General features: G+C 65.9%; 2 protein-coding genes and 1 pseudogene across 4 annotated transcripts; all 3 read left to right on the top strand.

Moving 5' to 3' along the window:
* The first annotated feature begins 1,944 nt into the window (after positions 1-1,944).
* Positions 1,945-7,703, top strand: LOC137456120 (kinesin-like protein KIF18B; annotated as a pseudogene).
* LOC137456095 (uncharacterized) lies at positions 7,605-10,712 on the top strand. 2 transcript variants are annotated; one of them, XM_068167398.1, is made up of 5 exons: positions 7,605-8,096; positions 8,509-8,658; positions 9,228-9,323; positions 9,452-9,539; positions 10,179-10,712. In XM_068167398.1, the coding sequence occupies exons 1-5, from the start codon at positions 7,705-7,707 to the stop codon at positions 10,203-10,205; spliced, it is 753 nt and encodes a 250-aa protein (XP_068023499.1). In that variant the 5' UTR covers positions 7,605-7,704; the 3' UTR covers positions 10,206-10,712. The 2 variants fall into 2 exon arrangements, with proteins under 2 accessions (XP_068023499.1, XP_068023498.1); XM_068167397.1 differs by lacking the exons at positions 9,228-9,323; positions 9,452-9,539.
* An 86-nt stretch (positions 10,713-10,798) lies between these two features.
* On the top strand, positions 10,799-12,786 carry LOC137456088 (uncharacterized). Of its 2 annotated transcripts, XM_068167390.1 has the most exons (4): positions 10,799-11,245; positions 11,366-11,461; positions 11,590-11,664; positions 11,906-12,786. In XM_068167390.1, the coding sequence occupies exons 1-4, from the start codon at positions 11,202-11,204 to the stop codon at positions 12,762-12,764; spliced, it is 1,074 nt and encodes a 357-aa protein (XP_068023491.1). In that variant the 5' UTR covers positions 10,799-11,201; the 3' UTR covers positions 12,765-12,786. The 2 variants fall into 2 exon arrangements, with proteins under 2 accessions (XP_068023491.1, XP_068023492.1); XM_068167391.1 differs by lacking the exons at positions 11,366-11,461; positions 11,590-11,664.
* Positions 12,787-18,341: the final 5,555 nt, after the last annotated feature.

Below are 18,341 nucleotides of genomic sequence, written 5' to 3'. Positions count from 1 at the left end.
GCAGCTGTCTGTGTGGGCAGAAGCCCTGCCTGGCACTGCTGCCAGCGGCCCAGGACAGCCCCAAGGGCACAGAGCTGGCTGGGCACGAAAGGCAATCCAGCAGCCTCAGTGCCACCAGCCCTCTGCTCCCCAGAGCCTCTGGCTCCCCAGAGCTGGCACCCAGGGGACATGGGGCTGCAGGGAGGCCTCTGCCCCGGGCCTGGCTGGGTGCCAATGGCCTCTCTGCCTTCCTCAGAGCCCTTTGCCCCCCGGGGGTGGGCAGCAGGCACAGAGCTGATGCAGGCAGCAGGGCAGGCAGAGCAATCTATGCCTCAGGCTGGGAGTGAGGATGGGGACCAGGTGCCTGCAGCAGAGCCAGGGCAGCAGGTCAGGACCTGCAGGGCAGGATTCAAGAGCAGAACCTCTCAGCACTGCCCTGCAGCTCTCTGGTTCCCTACTGCAACTCCTGCCCCACGAGCAGCAGCTGGGCAAGGAGCTCGGGGCCAGCGTGGGGCTGGGTTAAGCAGCTGATTGCCAGCTGCCCTCTGAAGCAAAGCCTCTGCTCGGGACAGGGACTGTGGCAGCCGGCAGGAGCGGAGCTGCGTTTGCTGCTTGTGCCCAGCGCTGCCTCCTGCCCTTCTCTGCTCTCTCGGCAGCCCCGCAGCAGCCTTCAGGCCCTCTGAGCGGCAGCGCAGCGAGAGGAGCCCCAGAGTGCTCCGTGCCCCGGCTCGGAGAGCAGAGCCCTTGGCGATGTGTGGGCAGCGCTGGGGCCGGGGCCGGGGCCGGGGCGGGGGACCCCTTGCAGGCCCTGAGGGGTGCCCGGGGCTGGCTCCTCAGGGCAAAGATGGCGGCCAGGCCCCGGCGGCCTACAGCTCCCATGGTGCACTGCGCGGAGCGGCCGCGGCTCGCGGGCGGAGCGGCCGGCAGCGGGCGGGGCTCGTGGGCGGGAGCGGGCGGGGCTCGCGTTGCTGAAGAGCCAATGGGAGGCTCTGCTCGACGATTGACCAATGAGCGCAGGGGGCGTGGTCGGCGGGACTGTTTGAGCCCTCATCGGTGGAAGCAGCGGTAAGAGGCGCTCCGGTGCCCCAAGGGCTACGGGAGAGGGATGGGGACGGCTGCGGGGGCCGGGGGCAGCCTGGAAGGGCAGGGGAGGACTGCGGGGACTGCGGGGCTGAGGCAGGATTGCGGGTTCCGCGGGGCTGAGGCGGGCTGCGGGGCTGAGGCAGCATTGCGGGATCCGGGACAGCCTGCAAGGTCAGGGGCAGCCTGTGGGGGCTGCGGGGCTGCGGCGGGCTGCGGGAGGCGGCGGTGGAAGCGCCCTGGGCAGTGCTGGGTGCGGGGCCGGGGGAGCGTTGCGGGGCCGGGGCTGTGGAGCGTTGCGGAGCCGGAGCCGGGCCCGGGGGAGCGTTGCGTTGCGGGGCCGGGGCCGGGGGAGCGTTGCGGGGCCGGGGGTGCGTTGCGGGGCCGGGACCGAGGCTGTGGAGCGTTGCGGGGCCGGGGCCGGGGCCGGGGGAGCGTTGTGTTGCGGGGCCGGGGCCCGGGGGAGCGTCGCGGGGCCGGGGCCGGGGGAGCGTCGCGGGGCCGGGCCCGGGGGAGCGTCGCGGGGCCGGGCCCGGGGGAGCGTCGCGGGGCCGGGCCCGGGGGAGCGTCGCGGGGCCGGGCCCGGGGGAGCGTCGCGGGGCCGGGCCCGGGGGAGCGTCGCGGGGCCGGGCCCGGGGGAGCGTCGCGGGGCCGGGCCCGGGGGAGCGTCGCGGGGCCGGGCCCGGGGGAGCGTCGCGGGGCCGGGCCCGGGGGAGCGTCGCGGGGCCGGGCCCGGGGCCGGGGGAGCGTCGCGGGACCGAGGCTGTGGAGCGTTGCGGGCCCGGGGGAGCGTGGCGGGGCCAGGGGTGCGTTGCGGGACCGAGGCTGGGGAGCGTTGCGGGGCCGGGGCCGGTGGATCGCGGCCGAGGCTGTGGAGGGGCTCTGGGGACCCGCGGTGGGGTCGGAGCGTTGGGGCGGTTGTGAGGACCCGCAGGGGATGCAGGCTCCTTCCGGACGGGGAGAAGGCGCAGGGCTGGGGGGGTGTAACGGCAGCCCCGGCGGCAGCGGCGGCGGTTAGGGCAGGCAGGGCTCGGGAGCAGGCTCCGGGCTCGAGAGGTAAAGGCTTTCTCCAGCCTCAGGCTCCCCCTCCGCCGCTTCCCCTCCCCGCCTGACCCTTGTTGTCTCTTCTCAGAGTGCACTCTCAGGACTTTCGAGCCCAGAGCTGTGTTCTTCGGTGTTCTTCAGCCGGCGCTTTCCTTCGAGCGGTGCTTTTCTTGTGGCGGTGCTGTGCGAACCCTAAGGGGAGTGCCCTGAGCCTTGTGTCACCTTCGTCGCCGCCGCCGCCATGGCGGCGGCCCCTGCCCCCCAGGAGGGCACCGTGACCGTCATGGTGCGAGTGCGACCCCCGGCCCCCGGCGAGGGAGCCGCGCAGCACCCGCTGCTGAGGGTGGTCGACCATCACACCCTCCTGTTCGACCCTGGTGCCTCCGGCGGTGTGCTGCCTGCTGGCCGCGGCAAGAACCCAGGCAAACATCAGAAGTTCCTCTTCGACCGGGTTTTTGCTGAGCAGGCCACCCAGGAGGAGGTGTTCCAGCACACCACCCGCCAGATGGTCGATACTCTCCTCGACGGCTACAACTGCTCTGGTGAGCCCTAGCAGCCTGCTCTGGCCCTTGCAGGAGCTCCTGCCCATCTGCCCCTGCTCTGGGTGGGCTCAGCAGAGCTGGGGGTTGGTTCCAGAAGCCCTGAGCGGCTGTGGCAGCAGTGGGGACGCAGCGGCTCTGCAGAAAGAGAAAGCCTTGACCTTGTTGTTGGCACCAAGCTGGGGCCGGGACAGGGCCAGTGCTGGCCTGGAGATGTCATCCGAGGGCTCTGGGGGCAGGCAGGGCCCAGGCCAGCAAGAGGAGAGCAGAGACAAGCCCAGATGAGTGTGGAGTCCTGCCTGTGGGGTGGCATCAGCTGGGAGCCCTGTGCAGGCTGGGCAGCAGGCTGGTGCAGAGGGCCCCGGGGGCCCTGCTGGACAGGATGTGAGTGGGAGGCAGCAGTGCCCCACAGCAGGAGCTGGGTTTGGGGCTGTGTCCCCAGCTGAGGCAGAGCTGGCAGCATCCCCCCAGTGCTGCTGTCGATGGAGGCTGCTCTCAGGGCTCCTCCCTTTCTCCTCCCAGTGTTTGCCTACGGAGCAACCGGAGCAGGGAAAACCTACACCATGCTGGGCTCGGAGAACAGCCCTGGCATCATCTACCTCACCATGGAGGAGCTGTTCAGGAGGCTGGAGGCCAGGCAGGAGCAGAAGAGCTGCGAGGTCCTGGTCTCCTACCTGGAGGTAGGCTGTGCCCAGCTGTGCCCCTCCTGCTGCCAGGCCACCACCTCCAAGGTCTGGGCTTGTAGTGCCAGGGCTACCCCTGTGCTGCCAGCTGTGCCCAGGGCAGCCCCAGACTGGAAGCAGGCTGCCCCTGGCCAGGCTGCTGGGCTGGTGCTGCTGGCCTGCCCCCTCTGGAGCTGGGGGCCACAGGGCAATGAGGGCTTCCTGGCTGCAAGGCCTTTGGAGGAGCAGTGGCTCAGTGCCTGGCTGCTGAAGCCTCCTGAGCTGTCCCCTGCCTTAGGGCACCTTCAGCTGCTCCTGCTGGCGGCAGGTGCCAGAGGTGCTGTTGGGTGGGCAGCAGGCCCTGGGGTCCCAAGCTCCTCTGCCTGCTGCCCTCTGGGGCCCCAAGCCTCAGCCTGAGCTGGAGCTGCCTGCTGCAGGTCTACAACGAGCAGATCCGTGACCTGCTGGAGCCCAAGGGCCCTCTGCCCATCCGGGAGGATCCTGAGAGAGGAGCTGTGGTTCAGGGCCTCTCCATCCAGCAGGTGGGGGTGGAAGCAGGCACAAGGTGTGGGCAGCGCTGTGCCCGCCCCAGGGGTGCCAGCTGGGACCGGGGGAGCTGGAGGGGGAGGGGAGGGCTGCGGGGCCCCGGGGCAGGGGCTGCGGGGCCCCGGGGGTGCCGGCTGGGTGGGTGCCGGCTGGCAGCAGCGCTGAGCCCGAGGCCAGAGGAGCCCTGCAGGGGCGCAGGAGGCCTCAGCCTGTGGGCGCTCGGTGCCCGTGCCGGGGCTGCGCTGATCCCTGCCCTCTGCCTGCTCCCCGCCAGCCCAGCTCGGCAGAGCAGCTCCTGCAGATGCTGCTCGGGGGGCAGCAGGAACCGCACGCAGCATGCCACCGATGCCAACGCCTCCTCCTCCCGCTCCCACGCCGTGCTGCAGGTGAGGGGTGGTGCTTGGGGCAGCCCTTGGCACCGCTGCCCGGAGGGGGGCAGGCGGCGATGCTGTGCCAGGGCCGGCGTGCCAGGGCTGCTGCCGCGGCTGCGAGCGGCGAGCCCGAGCGCCCTGCGGAGCTGCAGCCTGCCCTCTGTGTGCCCTGCCAGGTCTACGTGAAGCAGCAGGACCGCGCCGAGGGCCTCGCTGGGGCCGTGCGGGTGGCCAAGATGAGCTTGGTCGACCTGGCCGGCTCGGAGCGAGCCGCGGTGGCCAAGACCAGCGGCGAGCGGCTGCGGGAGGGAGCCAGCATCAACCGCTCGCTGCTGGCCCTGCTCAGCGTCATCCAGGCGCTGGCTGGGGCCAAGGTGAGGCTGCCGCTGAGGGGCCCTGAGCGCCGTCCCCACGGCAGAGCTGCCGTGGGCTGGGCCTGGCCGGGGCTGGGAGCCGGGGGCTGGGAGCCGAGGGCCAGCCCCTGAGCGGAGCCTCGCTGTGCCGGGCAGGGCAAGCAGAGCCACGTCCCGTACCGGGACAGCAAGCTGACGCGGCTGCTGAAGGACTCCATCGGCGGCAACTGCCGCACCCTGATGCTGGCTGCCCTCAGCCCCTCGCCGCTCTGCTGCCAGGACACCCTCAACACCCTCAAGTATGCCAGCAGGGCCAAGGAGATCCAGGTCTCGGTGAGCACCTCGCCCCGCGGCCGGCAGCTGCTGGGGCTGCCCGGGAAGGAGCCTGGGGCAGGCTGCTGCCTCCCTGCCGCCTCCCTGCCGCAGCCGGGCTGCCTCTGGAGCCCCTCTCAGAGTCAGCTGCAGCCCCTCGGGCCCCACCAGCCCAGGGCAGGCTGAGGAGCTGCCCCGCTGCCGCCTCAGCGGAGGGGAAGGAGCTGTCCCGGTGCTGCTCTCAGCTCCGCTCCTCCCTCTCCCCGCAGCTCAAGAGCAACCTGCCGAGCCCGGACTCCCACGTCTGTCCGTACGTTGTGCTGTGTGCGCAGCTGAGAGCGGAGGTGAGCTGCCGGGGGCAGGGCTGGGCTCTGTCTGCGGCTCTGCTTTGCCTGGCACCCAGCCTGCTGAGCTGCTGGGGCTCAGGGCATGCTCTGAGCCAGGGCTGCCCCTTGCTCACAGGTGGCAGAGCTGCAGGCCAAGCTCCGTGCCTATGAGGATGCTGCCCGCGGGGCACAGAGCCAGGCGCCAGAGCCGCTGCCTGCCCTCGGCTCCAGCCCCTTGGAGCTGCCCAGGTGAGGCTGCTGGGCAGGAGGGAGGGAGCCTGGGCTGGCACCTTGGGGTCCCCCAGGGCCAGGAGCTTGCAGAGTTTGGCTGCTGGCTGCAGCCCAAGTGGCTGCCAGGACGCAGCTGAGCTGCTCTGCTGCTGTGCCACAGCCTCTCCGCTGCCCAGCTGGAGTGAGGAGCCTGGCAGCCCCCAGAGCTGGGGGACAAAGGCCAAAGCTGCCCTTGGCTCCATCCCAAACCTTGGTAGGCCAAGGGATGGCTTCCCCAGAGGCTCTTCCCTGGCTCAGGGGCTGCTGCTGTGACTTGTGTAGGGTGGAGGAGGCTGTGCCCGAGGCGTGCCTGGAGCTCCCTGGTGGGGAGAGTGCTGGAGAGCAGCAGGAGCTGGCAGCTGGGTGTCCTGCTGCCTTGCAGCTGGCCTTGGAGGAGGTGAGAGGAGGGCTTGGCCTGGTGATGGGACCCAGCTCAGGTACCTTGCTGGGCTGCACTGGGCAGGCTGGGAGAGGGCAGGAGCTGAGCTGCTCTGGGAGGTCTGGGCTCAGCAGGTGCTGGGCTGTGGAGTGCTGGAGAAAGCTCTGAGCCTGGCAGGGAAGGGGCAGCTGGGGGCCCAGGCTCAGCTCAGCTCTGGCCTGATGCTGCTCTGGGGGCTTGCTGCAGGCTGCAGAGGAAAGGTCTGCCCCAGCCATCCAGCAGGCAGATGTGCAGCAGGAAGCAAAGGAAGCAGCCCCCCTCCTGCAGGGCTTGACTGCCAGCCAGCCAGAGGGGTGAGTGTCCTTGTGCCCCCTCCCTGTGCCACTTGCTCCTGGCTGCTCAGAGAGTTTCAACCTTCCTGTGGTGTGCAGCCCCCTGAGGGTGCTGGAGGTGGGGGAGGGCCCAGGCCTTGGCTTACAGAGCAGTGCCTGCCCTCTGAGGTGGGATTTGGCTCCTAGAGAGCCAGTCCCAGGGGAGAAGCTCCCCTGGAAGGGTCAGCAGGGAAGGTTTCCAGGCACAGCAGCTGAGAGCCTTCAGTGCCTCTTGCCAGGCCTGGAGCTGCCTCCCCCAGGGCTCTGCTGCTGCCTCTGCTCCCCGAGGTGCTGCCCTGGCACCACCTGCTGCTGTCTGTGCCCCAATGTCCTGGCAGGGGGAAGGTCTCCCGAGGGAGGCTGCCTGTGCTGTGTGCCTGAGGCCCAGCACAGCTCTGGGGCTGCTGTTGGGTGCCCTGCAGCCCACAGGTGATCTCCCAGCTCAGGTCCTGCAGTGCCAGCCTGGGCACCCCTCAGTCTCAAAGCTTGCCTGGCCCAGAGCTCCCCCCAGGCTGTGCCCCAGCTGAGGAGGGGGCTCAGAGGTGCTGCTGGTGGTGCTGAGCCTGTCTTGGGTGCCAGGGGCTGAGGTTCAGCCCCTGACTGCTCCTTGGCTCTGTCTCTCTCTGCCCCAGGGCTGCAGCTGCTGCCAGGAGCTCCTCCCCAGAGCAGCAGTCCCTGCCCCAGGCTGGCAGCTTCCTTGCTGCTGCTGTGGCCTCTGAGGCACTGCAGCCCCTGGCCCCTCAGGAGGCTGCTGCCAGCCAGGAGCAGGCCTCCTCCCCAGGGAGGGCTGCAGAGGCCAGCAGGGCCAGCCCAGCCCAGAGGAGCCAGCAGGGCAGTGCTGCTGAGGATCCAGGTTGGTGCCCTCTCTCTCCTCTGTCCCAGGCTCTGCTGCAGGGCTGGGGGGTGGTGGGGGGCAGCTGCCAGCTGTGGGCACAGGGCAGGGGCAGAAGTTTCTCCTGCCCTGGCACCCAGTGGGGGCTGAGCCTGCCTTTATCTCCTGTGGGTGACTGCTCTGGGCTGCATCTGCCCCGCTCAGCCCAGCTGTGGCCTGGCTGCTGGCAGCCTGTGTCTGGGCAGGGCTGAGCTCTTCCTCCTCATCCTCGGTGCCCATGCATGAGGCCAGCAGCAGAGCCTGGCTCTGCAGAGGCTGCTGCTGGGCACAGGCCAGGCCCTGCCCCGGGGCACTTGCTCTGGGCCCAGGATGGTTGGTGCTGGCTCTTGGGCTTGGTGTGGTTTGGGGCAGTCCCAGCAAAGAGCTGAGGGGGGTGGGGGGCAGGGGGGGAGGGCCTGGGAGCTGCAGCCAGGGAGCTGACTCGGTCTCTGCTCTGCTCCTCCAGCCGAGAGCTGCGTGGCTGTGCCTGGCGCCCCCCGTGACCAGCTCTCCCCTGCCAGGCTGGCAGCACCTGGCTGCGCTCAGCAGTGCCAGGCTGCTGGCCCTCAGCCCCATCGGGAAGAGGAGGAGGTCCCCTGAGATGCCAACTCCTGCCCAGCCGGCCTCTGCCTGCAGCCTCTCCCCGCGGCCCAAACGCCGGCGGCCGAGTGGGCAGCCGGCAGAGGCTGCCAGGGCGGCACAGAGCCCCCCCAGCCCCTGCCCCCCGGCTGCAGCCCCCCCAGCCCCTGTGGCGCTGCCAGCCTGGCCCTGCGGCTCCAGCCTGTGCCCGGAGAGGCTCTCCCGGAGCCGCCTGCCCCTGGCGCCGCTGGCAGCTCCCCAGGGCTGTGCCCTGCCCCCAGGCCCTGACCTGGATGGCACCTACCAGGTGTGCAGGCTGCCAGCCTCAGCCAGCCCTGGGCCCCCGGGCTGCAGGGGCCTGGAGCCCCCCAGCCAGGACCTCCTCCGGCAGCAGGATGCCCTCTCGGTGCCCAAGTGAGTGCCGCCCTGGGGCCCTCCCTGCGGGGTTGGGGACCCCCTGGGTGCCTCCTGGGGGGGTGGCTGCGGCTCTGTGGGGAGGGAGGGTGGGCAGGGGGCACAGGGCTGGGGGGTGGGCAGCAGTGGGCTGAGCTCACCTGGGCAGGGGTTGCTGAAGAGAAAAAGCCAAGCAGAAGGCCCCCCTGTGTGCCACTTGCCCTGGCACAGTGTGTGCCCCCTCCTCCTGCACGTAGCTGCCCCAGGGATGAGCTCTGCCTCAAAGCTTGCCTGGCCCAGAGCTCCCCCCAGGCTGTGCCCCAGCTGAGGAGGGGGCTCAGAGGTGCTGCTGGTGGTGCTGAGCCTGTCTTGGGTGCCAGGGGCTGAGGTTCAGCCCCTGACTGCTCCTTGGCTCTGTCTCTCTCTGCCCCAGGGCTGCAGCTGCTGCCAGGAGCCATGAGCTCAATGTCACCTACCAGGTCTGCAGGCTGCCAGCCTCAGGCAGCAGCCCTGAGCCCTTGGGCTGCAGGGGCCTGGAGCCCCCAGGCTGGCAGCACAAGCAGGATGCCCTCTCGGTGCCCAAGTGAGTGCTGCCCTGGGGCCTTCCCTGTGGCTTTGGGGATCCTGCCCTCCATGGCTGGGTGCCTCCTGTGGGGATGGCTGCAGCTCTGGGGAGGGCAGAGGGTGGGCAGGAGGCACTTGGCCAGCAGGCACAGGCTGAGCTCCCCTGGGCACGGCTGCACAGGGCAGAGAGCATTCCAAGGGAAGCTTTTCCTGCTCCTGCTCCTCCCTTTGGCCCTGGAGCATCCTCCAGATTGCTTCAGGAGTGCTGGCTGGGAGCAGGTTGGGCATCTGCTCTCCTGGCACTGGGGGTCAGGGCTGTGCCCTTGGGGGCCTGGGCATCTTTGGGGTGGCTTTTGGCTGGTGCAGCAAAGAGGCTCTGGCTCTTCTGGAGCCCTGTGGCTGTGCAGAGGCTGAGCCCCACCTGGCCCTGGTGGTGCAGGACACCCCCAGGGAGACCTCCTTGCTTCTGGGGCTCTGCAAATAGCTCAGAGTGAGGAGAGCTGGAAATGGGGACAGGGCAGGGCCCAGCCCCGTGCCAGGGGCAGTCAGGATCCCCCCTGGCACTAACCATCTCTGCCCTGCCTGCAGGCCCTGCAAGCTGGCCTGTGCCCCACGGACACCCTCTGTGCCCAGGCTGCCTGTGGGCTGCAGAGCCTCTGCCCTGAAGCAGAAGGCAGCTGAGAGGTGAGAGAGCTGCCAGCAGCTGCCTGTGCTCCCCACTGTGGGCCCTGCCCCATGGCTGCAGCTGCACCTTGCCAGTGCCCTCTGCCCCGAGCCTGCCTGGGTGCCAATGGCCTCTTTGCCTCCCTCAGAGCCCTTTGCCCCCCCGGGGGTGGACAGCGGAGCCGCATCCCCCAGCTGCGCAGCAGGCAGCGAGCTGCCAAGGCCTCTGCAGCCCAGGTGAGGCTGCCCTGGGAGTGAGCCCTGCTGCTGTGCCAGCCCCGTGCCAGCTGGAGGCACAGCCCTGCCATGGGGATGGTTGGTGCTGGGGGGTGGCTGCAGCCTGCTGCTGTGCCAGCCCCGTGCCAGCTGGAGGCACAGCCCTGCCATGGGGATGGTTGGTGCTGGGGGTGGCTGCAGCCTGCTGCTGTGCCAGCCCCGTGCCAGCTGGAGGCACAGCCCTGCCATGGGGATGGTTGGTGCTGGGGGGTGGCTGCAGCCTGCTGCTGTGCCAGCCCCGTGCCAGCTGGAGCAGAGCCCTGCCATGGGGATGGTTGGTGCTGGGGGGTGGCTGCAGCCTGCTGCTGTGCCAGCCCCGTGCCAGCTGGAGGCACAGCCCTGCCATGGGGATGGTTGGTGCTGGGGGGTGGCTGCAGCCTGCTGCTGTGCCAGCCCCGTGCCAGCTGGAGCACAGCCCTGCCATGGGGATGGTTGGTGCTGGGGGGTGGCTGCAGCCTGCTGCTGTGCCAGCCCCGTGCCAGCTGGAGCAGAGCCCTGCCATGGGGATGGTTGGTGCTGGGGGAGGGCAATAGAGCAGGTATCTGCCAGGGCCTGGGTGTGCCCGGCGCTGCCTGCTGCCCTTCTCTCCTCTCTCTGCAGCCCCAGAGCATCCTTCAGGCCCTCTGAGCAGCAGCGCAGCAGGAGCAGCCCCAGAGTGCCTCCAGCCCCGGGTGAGAGAGCAGAGCCCCTGGGGAGGTGTGGACAGCCCTGGGCGTGCCCCGTGCGGGCCCTGGTGGGTGCCCGGTGCTGGCTTCTCAGCGCTGCTGAGGGGCAGGCGGCGCTGGGCTGGCCGCGGGGGCTGGTCGGGGCCGGAGCTGCCGGCAGGGAGCTGGGAGGAGAAGCTGCCAGGGCAGGGCTGGGGCTGAGGGCAAAGATGGCGGCCGGGCCCCGGCGGCCTACGGCTCCCATGGTGCTCTGCGCGGGCGGGAGGGGGCGGGGCTGTCGGCGTTCGAGAGCCAATGGGGGGCTGCGTTCGGGCACCGGCCAGTGAGCGCAGGGGGCGTGTCCGGCGGCAGCGTTTGAAGCCCTGCGGCGCAGGCGGCGGTGAGTAGCGCTGGGGCCCCGGGAGCGGCGAGGCAGAGGGATGGGGACGGCTGCGGGGAGCGGGGGCTGGGGGAGGCAGGGAGTGCTGGAGGCGGCGGTGGCAGCGCCGGGGGGAAGCTGGGGAGGGCGCCGGGGAGGGCTAGAGGCCGGGGATGTGGGCGTGGGGAGGGGGTTGGGGATCAGGGATCAGGGCTCTGGATGTGGGGGCGTCCCGGGGCGGTTGTAGGAGCGTTAGGGTGGCTGTGGGGACCCCAGGGTGATGTAGGATCCTTGCAGATGCTGGGAACCTGTAGGGCTGGAGGGTATTGGAAGGGCAGCTCTCGGGGTACCGGTGGGAGTTACCACAGGGGGGGTGTGGGAGCAGGGTCCCGGGTGGGGGGCTGGGGGTGTCCAGGCTTTCTCCAGCCTGCGGCTCCCCCTCCGCCGCTTCCCCTCCCTGCCTGACCTTTTTTTTCTCCCGAGAGTGCGCCCTCAGGACGTTGGAGCCCGGAGCTGTGTTCTTCAGCCAGTGCTGTCCTTGGAGCGGTGCTGTGCGGACCCCAGGGGCAGTGCCCTCAGCCCTGCGTCGTCGTCGCCGCCATGGTGCTGGTCCCTCCCCCCAGGAGGGCGCCGTGGCCGTCACGGTGCGAGTGCGACCCCTGGCCCCCAGGGAGGGAGCCACGCAGCACCCAGGTGCCTCCCAGCCCCGTGCCAGGGGCAGTCAGGATCCCCCCTGGCACTAACCATCTCTGCCCTGCCTGCAGGCCCTGCAAGCTGGCCTGTGCCCCACGGACACCCTCTGTGCCCAGGCTGCCTGTGGGCTGCAGAGCCTCTGCCCTGAAGCAGGAGGCAGCTGAGAGGTGAGAGAGCTGCCAGCAGCTGCTTGTGCTCCCCAGTGTGGGCCCTGCCCCATGGCTGCAGCTGCACCTTGCCTGTGGCCTCTGCCCTGAGCCTGGCCGGGTGCCAATGGCCTCTTTGCCTTTCCCAGAGCCCTTTGCCCCCCGGAGAGTGGGCAGTGGAACTCCAGAGCAGGAACAGAGCTGCCCTGTCCTCTGCAGCCCAGGTGAGGCTGCCCTGGGAACCACTCAGCCAGGAGTGAGCCCTGCCCCGCGGCAGCCTGCAGCCTGCTGCTGTGCCAGCCCTGTGCCAGCTGCGAGGCAAAGCCCTGGCAGGGGCATGGTTGGTGCTGGGGGGAGGGCGGGAGAGCAGGGAGGTGCCAGTGCCTGGGTGTGCCTCAGGAAGGGAGCTGCGTTTGCTGCTTGTGCCCCAGAGCTGCCTGATGCCCTTCTCTCCTCTCTCTGCAGCCCCGGAGCATCCTTCAGGCCCTGTGAACGGCAGTGCAGCAAGAGGAGTCCCAGAGTGCTCCCAGGCTTCGGCAGCAACCTCTCTCCTTCCAGCCCCCATCCAGTGAAAACTTCAGCAGCCAGGACCCCAGCCCAAGCTGGAGGTCCCGTCGGCGGCGTCCCTGCCCCCGGTCCCGGTCCCCATCCCGACCCTGCCCCCGGTCCCCATCCCGTCGCGTCCGCGCCGTCCCTGCCCCGGTCCCTGGTCCCGTCCCGTCCGCGCCGTCCCTGCCCCGGTCCCTGGTCCCGTCCCGTCCGCGCCGTCCCTGCCCCGGTCCCTGGTCCCGTCCCGTCCGCGCCGTCCCTGCCCCGGTCCCTGGTCCCGTCCCGTCCGCGCCGTCCCTGCCCCGGTCCCTGGTCCCGTCCCGTCCGCGCCGTCCCTGCCCCGGTCCCTGGTCCCGTCCCGTCCGCGCCGTCCCTGCCCCGGTCCCTGGTCCCGTCCCGTCCGCGCCGTCCCTGCCCCGGTCCCTGGTCCCGTCCCGTCCGCGCCGTCCCTGCCCCGGTCCCTGGTCCCGTCCCGTCCGCGCCGTCCCTGCCCCCGGTCCCCGGTCCCGTCCCGTCCGCGCCGTCCCTGCCCCCGGTCCCCGGTCCCGTCCCGTCCGCGCCGTCCCTGCCCCCGGTCCCCGTCCGCGCCGTCCCTGCCCCGGTCCCCACCCCGGTCCCCGTCCGCGGCTTCCCTGGCCCCGGCCCCGTCCCGTCCGCAGCGTCCCGGCCCCGTCCCTTTTTGCAGCTCGGTTCCCCCTACCCCACTTCGCGGTTCCCGGCCCTGTCCCCTCCCCTCTGCGGCGCGGTTCCCCCCTCTGTTTGTGTTGTTCACTAAAGGTTTGGTTTTTGGTTCTTCAGACCTTTTCTGGCTGCTTTTTCCCTCCCCTTGGGGGACCCTGGGGCTGGGGCTCCCTCGGGGGTTGCCTGGGCCAGGCCATTCCTCCTGGCCTGGGCTCTAGTCTGCCTTCCCCCTCTCTACCATCATCGCAGGGGCTCTGGGGCTCTTCTTCTTAGCCTCTGTGGATCAGGCAGCCCCACTCATCTTCACAGGGGGAAGTTGAAACCAAAGGGCTCTCTTCTTTCATCCCCAACCTCCTGTGCTGCAGTTTCCATCCATTGCCCCTTGGCCTATCCCAGGGCACAGTGAGCAGAGGCTGTCCCTGGCCCTTCCTTCCTGACCCCCAGCCCTCAGCTCTTGATAGCCATTGATCAGATCCCTCTCAGCCTTCTCCTCTCCAGACTCAACAGCCCCAGGGCTCTCAGCCTCTCCTCCCCAGGCACTGCTGCAGTCCCTTCAGCAGCCTTGCAGCCCTCCCTTGGACTCTCTCTAGCAGTCCCTGTCCCTCCTGACCTGGGGAGCCCAGAGCTGGATGCAATATTCCAGATGGGGTCTCAGCAGGGCAGAGTAGAGGGGGAGGAGAACCTCCCTGGCTCTGCTGGACACACTCCCCTGAATGCCCCCCAGGACCCCCTTGGCCTTCTTGGCCCCCAGGGCACATTGCTGTCCCATGCAGAGCTTGCTGCCCCCCAGCACTCCCAGGTCCTGTTTCAACCTCTTCAAGGATGTGCTGCCGGTGCGCCTGGATGCTGCTCAGGGCTCCTGTGAGGAGCTCCAGACAACGAAATACTCTCTTCACTTCTTTTGATCCCCTGTTCCAAACCATTTCCCCTTGTGCCTCACAGCCAGCAATTTGATAACCTCTCCCACTGCCAAGGTTCTTTTGAGACCTTCAGAATGCCAAATCATTTGTTGCTCAGGTGTCAACCACCTGAGTTTCACCAATCATCTTTAATTCTTGTGAGGTGCTGAAGTCAGAACTGGGGGGTGGGGGTGGCTGACACCCCTCAGGCTGTGCTGTCATCCAGGGAACTCTGGAAGAGCTGAGAGCTGGCTGCAGGCAAACCTCAGGGAGGTCAGCCAGGACAAGAGCAGGGTCTTGCATCTGGGGAGGAGTAACAGCAGGCACCAGGACAGGTTAGGAGCTGTCCTGCTGGAGAGCAGCTCCATGGAGTCCTTGTGGACAAGTTCTGCATGGGACAGCAATGTGCCCTGGGGGCCAAGAGAGCCAATGGGGTCCTGGGGTGCAGCAAGGAAAGTGTGGCCAGCAGGGCTGGGGAGGTTCTGCTCCCCCTCTGCTCTGCCCTGCTCAGACCACAGCTGCAATCCTGTGTCCAGCTCTGGGCTCCCCAGGTCAAGAGAGACAGAGACCTGCTGGAGAGAGTCCAAGGGAGAGCCAGGAGGATGCTTAGGGGACTTGAGGATCTCCCATGTGAAGAGAGACTGAGAGCCCTGGGGCTGTTTAGTCTGGAGAAGAGGAGGCTCAGGGGAGACCTTCTTGCTCTCTCCAACTCCCTGCAGGGTGGTTGTAGCCAGGTGGGGGTTGGTTTCTTCTCCCAGGCACCCAGCAGCAGAACAAGAGGCCACAGTCTCAAGCTGTGCCAGGGGAGATTCAGGCTGGAGCTGAGGAGAAATTGGCCATTGGGATGTGCTGCCCAGGGAGGTGGTGGAGTCACCATCCCTGGAGGTGTTCAACCTTGGCATTTGGAGCCATGGTTTAGTTGTCAGGAGCTGTTGGGTGGCAGGTTGGACTTGATGATCTCTGAGGTCTTTTCCACCCTTAGTGATTCAATGATTCTATACCAAGAGGCCCCAAGGAAGGCCACAAAGCTGAGAGCAGCAGCGTGGAGCATCTCTCCTATAAAGACAGTCTGGGAGAGTTGAAGGAGTTCAGCTTGGGGAGCAAAGGCTCCAAGGAGACCTTACAGTAGCCTTCCAGTGGCTGAAGGGGGCTGAGGAGGAGCTGTTTCCAAAGGTATGCAGCCAGAGGACCAGGGGCAGTGGCTTGAAACTGGAGCAGGGTAGGTTTGGATTGGATGAGGAAGAAGTTCTTTACTATGAGCACAACAGTGGCTTTCATGAGAGGTTTTGCTGTCTCACAGTCTGGGTGGTCTGCAGCATTTATTCTCTCTGTGTTGCTGACTAACTAGGAACTGATTAATCAAATCATTGATTTGTTGCTGAGGACATTCTGCTTACTGAACTCCCTAAACCACAACAAGTCCTTCCTGCTGTTAACTGAGGAGGCTGTGGGGCAGTGTTTGGCATCACTTGCTTGTGTTCAGCTTGTTCTGGTGCTAAGGAGACAAAAGGCCTGGAATAAAAATGACACTGAAACCAAATGAGAGCCTGGGGAAGCACTTCCCAGCATTATCCTGAACTTGTGACCTCTGAGGAGGTAGAAACTGTCACAGGTGGGTTTGGAAGTGATTGGAGTCATAGAATCACAGAATCTTAGAATCAATCAGGTTGGAAAAGACCTCAGAGATCATCAAGTCCAACCTCTCACCCAATACCTAACTCCTCCTGTCCAGTTCTGGGCCCCTCAGGTTAGGAAAGATGTTGAGATGCTGGAAGGTGTCCAGAGAAGGGCAACAAAGCTGGGGAGGGGTCTGGGGCACAGCCCTGTGAGGAGAGGCTGAGGAAGCTGGGGTTGCTTAGCCTGGAGAAGAGGAGGCTCAGGGGAGACCTCATTGCTCTCTACAACTCCCTGAAGGGAGGTGGGGGTTGGTCTCTTCTCCCAGGCAAGCAGCACCAGAACAAGAGGACACAGTCTTAAGGTGTGCCAGGGGAAGTTTAGGCTGGAGGTGAGGAGAAAGTTCTTCACTGGTAGAGTAATTTGCCATTGGAATGTGCTGCCCAGGGAGGTGGTGGAGCCACCATCCCTGGAGGTGTTCAAAAGGGGATTGGATGAGGCACTTGGAGCCATGGTTTGGTTGTCTGGGGGTGTTGGGTGCTAGGTTGGACTTGATGATCTCTGAGGTCTTTCCCAACCTTGTTGATTCTATGCTTGTGCCCCTGTGCTGGGCACTGGTGAGGCCACACCTTGAGGAATTTTGGGCTCCTCACTCCAAGGAGGCCATTGGAGTCCTGCAGCTGGTACAGGGAAGGGCAATACAGCTGAGGAAGGGTCTGGAGGACAGGGCTGCAGAGGAGCAGCTGAGCAAAGTAGGGCTGTTCAGCCTGGAGAAGAGAGACTCATGGGGAAGAGACTCATGGGAGTCTCCATGAAAGGAGATTGGAGTGGAGTGGGGTTGGGCTCTTCTCCCTAGATGCAAGTCACAGGAGAAGAGAAAACAACCTCAAGTTGCACCAAGGGAGGTTTAGTCTGGAGATCAGGAAAAGTCTTTCCTGCCAGAGTGGTCAGGGATTGGCACAGGCTGCCCAGGGAGGTGGTGGAGTCCCCATGCCTGTAGGTGTTCCAGGAATGAGTGAATATGGCACTTTGGGATGTGGCTTCCTGGGCAGGGTGCAGTAAGGTTCATGATTGAACTTGATGATCTTAGAGAACTTTTCCAGCTGGAGTGACTCTATGATTCTATTTGATGTTAAACCTCAGTCATGGACATGATCCCTAACAAACTGCTTTGAGATAAGAAAACAGAATTCTTGTTGCTGCCTGTACCAAAATTGACTTCCAGTATAAAATTAACTGGGTGATTAATTAGGGGATCTGCTGGAGAGCAGTCCTGGGGAGAAGGACCTGGGAGTGCTGGTGGGCAGCAAGCTCTGCATGGGACAGCAATGTGCCCTGGGGGCCAAGAAGGCCAAGGGGGTCCTGGGGGGCATTCAGAGGAGGTGTCCAGCAGAGCCAGGGAGGTTCTCCTCCCCCTCTGCTCTGCCCTGCTGAGACCTCACCTGGAATATTGCATCCAGCTCTGGGCTCCCCAATTCAGGAGGGACAGGGACTGCTAGAGAGAGTCCAAGGGAGGGCTGCAAGGCTGCTGAAGGGACTGCAGCAGTGCCTGGGGAGGAGAGGCTGAGAGCCCTGGGGCTGTTGAGTCTGGAGAGGAGAAGGCTGAGAGAGGATTTAATAAATGTTTATCCATATCTGGATATCCATATCCTGGATATCAGTGGATGGAAACTGCAGCACAGGAGGTTCCAGCTCAACATGAGGAGGAACTTCTTGACTGTGAGGGTCCCAGAGCCCTGGAGCAGGCTGCCCAGAGAGGTTGTGGAGTCTCCTTCTGTGGAGCCTTTCCATCCCTGTCTGGATGTGTTCCTGGGTGACCTGTGCTGGGTTCTATGCTCCTGCTCTGGCAGGGGGTTTGGACTGGAAGATCTGCAGTGGTCCCTTCCAACCCCTGACATCCTGTGGGCCTGTGAACTGTCTCAGACAGGAGAAAAAGCTCTTGGAGGAGACAGAAAAGATTCCTGTCAGTTAACTTCTGCATCCAAGCTTTTACCTTTAACAACACCACTCTTAAAAACCAAAGGTTATCATTTTGTTGTGTCAGTGTGCAGAGCTCTTAGAGAGTCTGCCTCCCCTGGGACACTCCTGCAGGTGAAACCTTCATTTAGGTAGTGAAAGGCTTCAAGCCTCTCAAGTTGCTGTGCATTCCTGATTGCACTCACACCTCCTCACTCAGCCAGAGCCTGGGGGCTTTGTTGTTTTGTTGGTTTTCTTTACCTCATCCACTCACCACCTGTGAGATTCAAAGCCACCCAGCAAGCAGGGGCAAAGGATTTCTAGAAACACTGCTAATTTGCTGCCTCACTTTGCCTGCTGCAAAATTGAGTACCCCCTCCCAGGAGCAACCTGGCTGCTTCTCCCTAAACACAGCAGTTGAGAGCCAGGGATCAAAAGGAGCTGTCGACACCTGGACTCCTGCCTTCTCCTAGGCATCAGGCATTTAGCTCACTTGGGCAGAGAGTCAGAGAATCAATCAGGTTGGAAAAGACCTCAGAGATCATCAAGGCCAACCTGTCACCCAACACCTCCTGACTGCTAAACCATGGCTCCAAGTGCCACATCCAATCCCCTCCTGAACACCTCCAGGGATGGGGACTCCACCACCTCCCTGGGCAGCACATCCCAAGGGCCAATCTCTCTCTCTATGAAGAACTTCTTCCTAACCTCCAGCCTAAACTTCCCCTGGCACAGCTTGAGACTGTGTCCTCTTGTTCTGGTGCTGCTTGCCTGGGAGAAGAGACCAACCCCCACCTGGCTACAACCTCCCTTCAGGGAGTTGGAGAGGGCAATGAGGTCTCCCCTGAGCCTCCTCTTCTCCAGGCTAAGCAACCCCAGCTCCCTCAGCCTCTCCTCACAGGGCTGTGTTCCAGACCCCTCCCCAGCCTTGTTGCCCTTCTCTGGACACCTTCAAGTCTCTCAATGTCCTTCTGAAACTGAGGGGCCCAGAACTGGACACAGGACTCAAGGTGTGGCCTAAGCAGTGCTGAGCACAGGGCACCATGACCTCCCTGCTCCTGCTGGCCACACTCTTCCTGATTCAGGCCAGGATGCCCTTGGCCTTCTTGGCCCCCTGGGCACACTGCTGGCTCATGTTCAGCTGCTGTCCACCAGCACCCCCAGGTCCCTCTCAGCCACTCTGTCCCCAGCCTACAGCACTG

The sequence above is a fragment of the Melanerpes formicivorus genome, unplaced genomic scaffold (genome assembly GCF_026170545.1).
Source record: "Melanerpes formicivorus ecotype bairdi unplaced genomic scaffold, bMelFor1.0.p_v2 SCAF_116, whole genome shotgun sequence".
NCBI lineage: Eukaryota > Metazoa > Chordata > Aves > Piciformes > Picidae > Melanerpes > Melanerpes formicivorus.
Note: the sequence above shows the minus strand (reverse complement) of the source record. Positions and strands in the feature narration are given on the sequence as shown.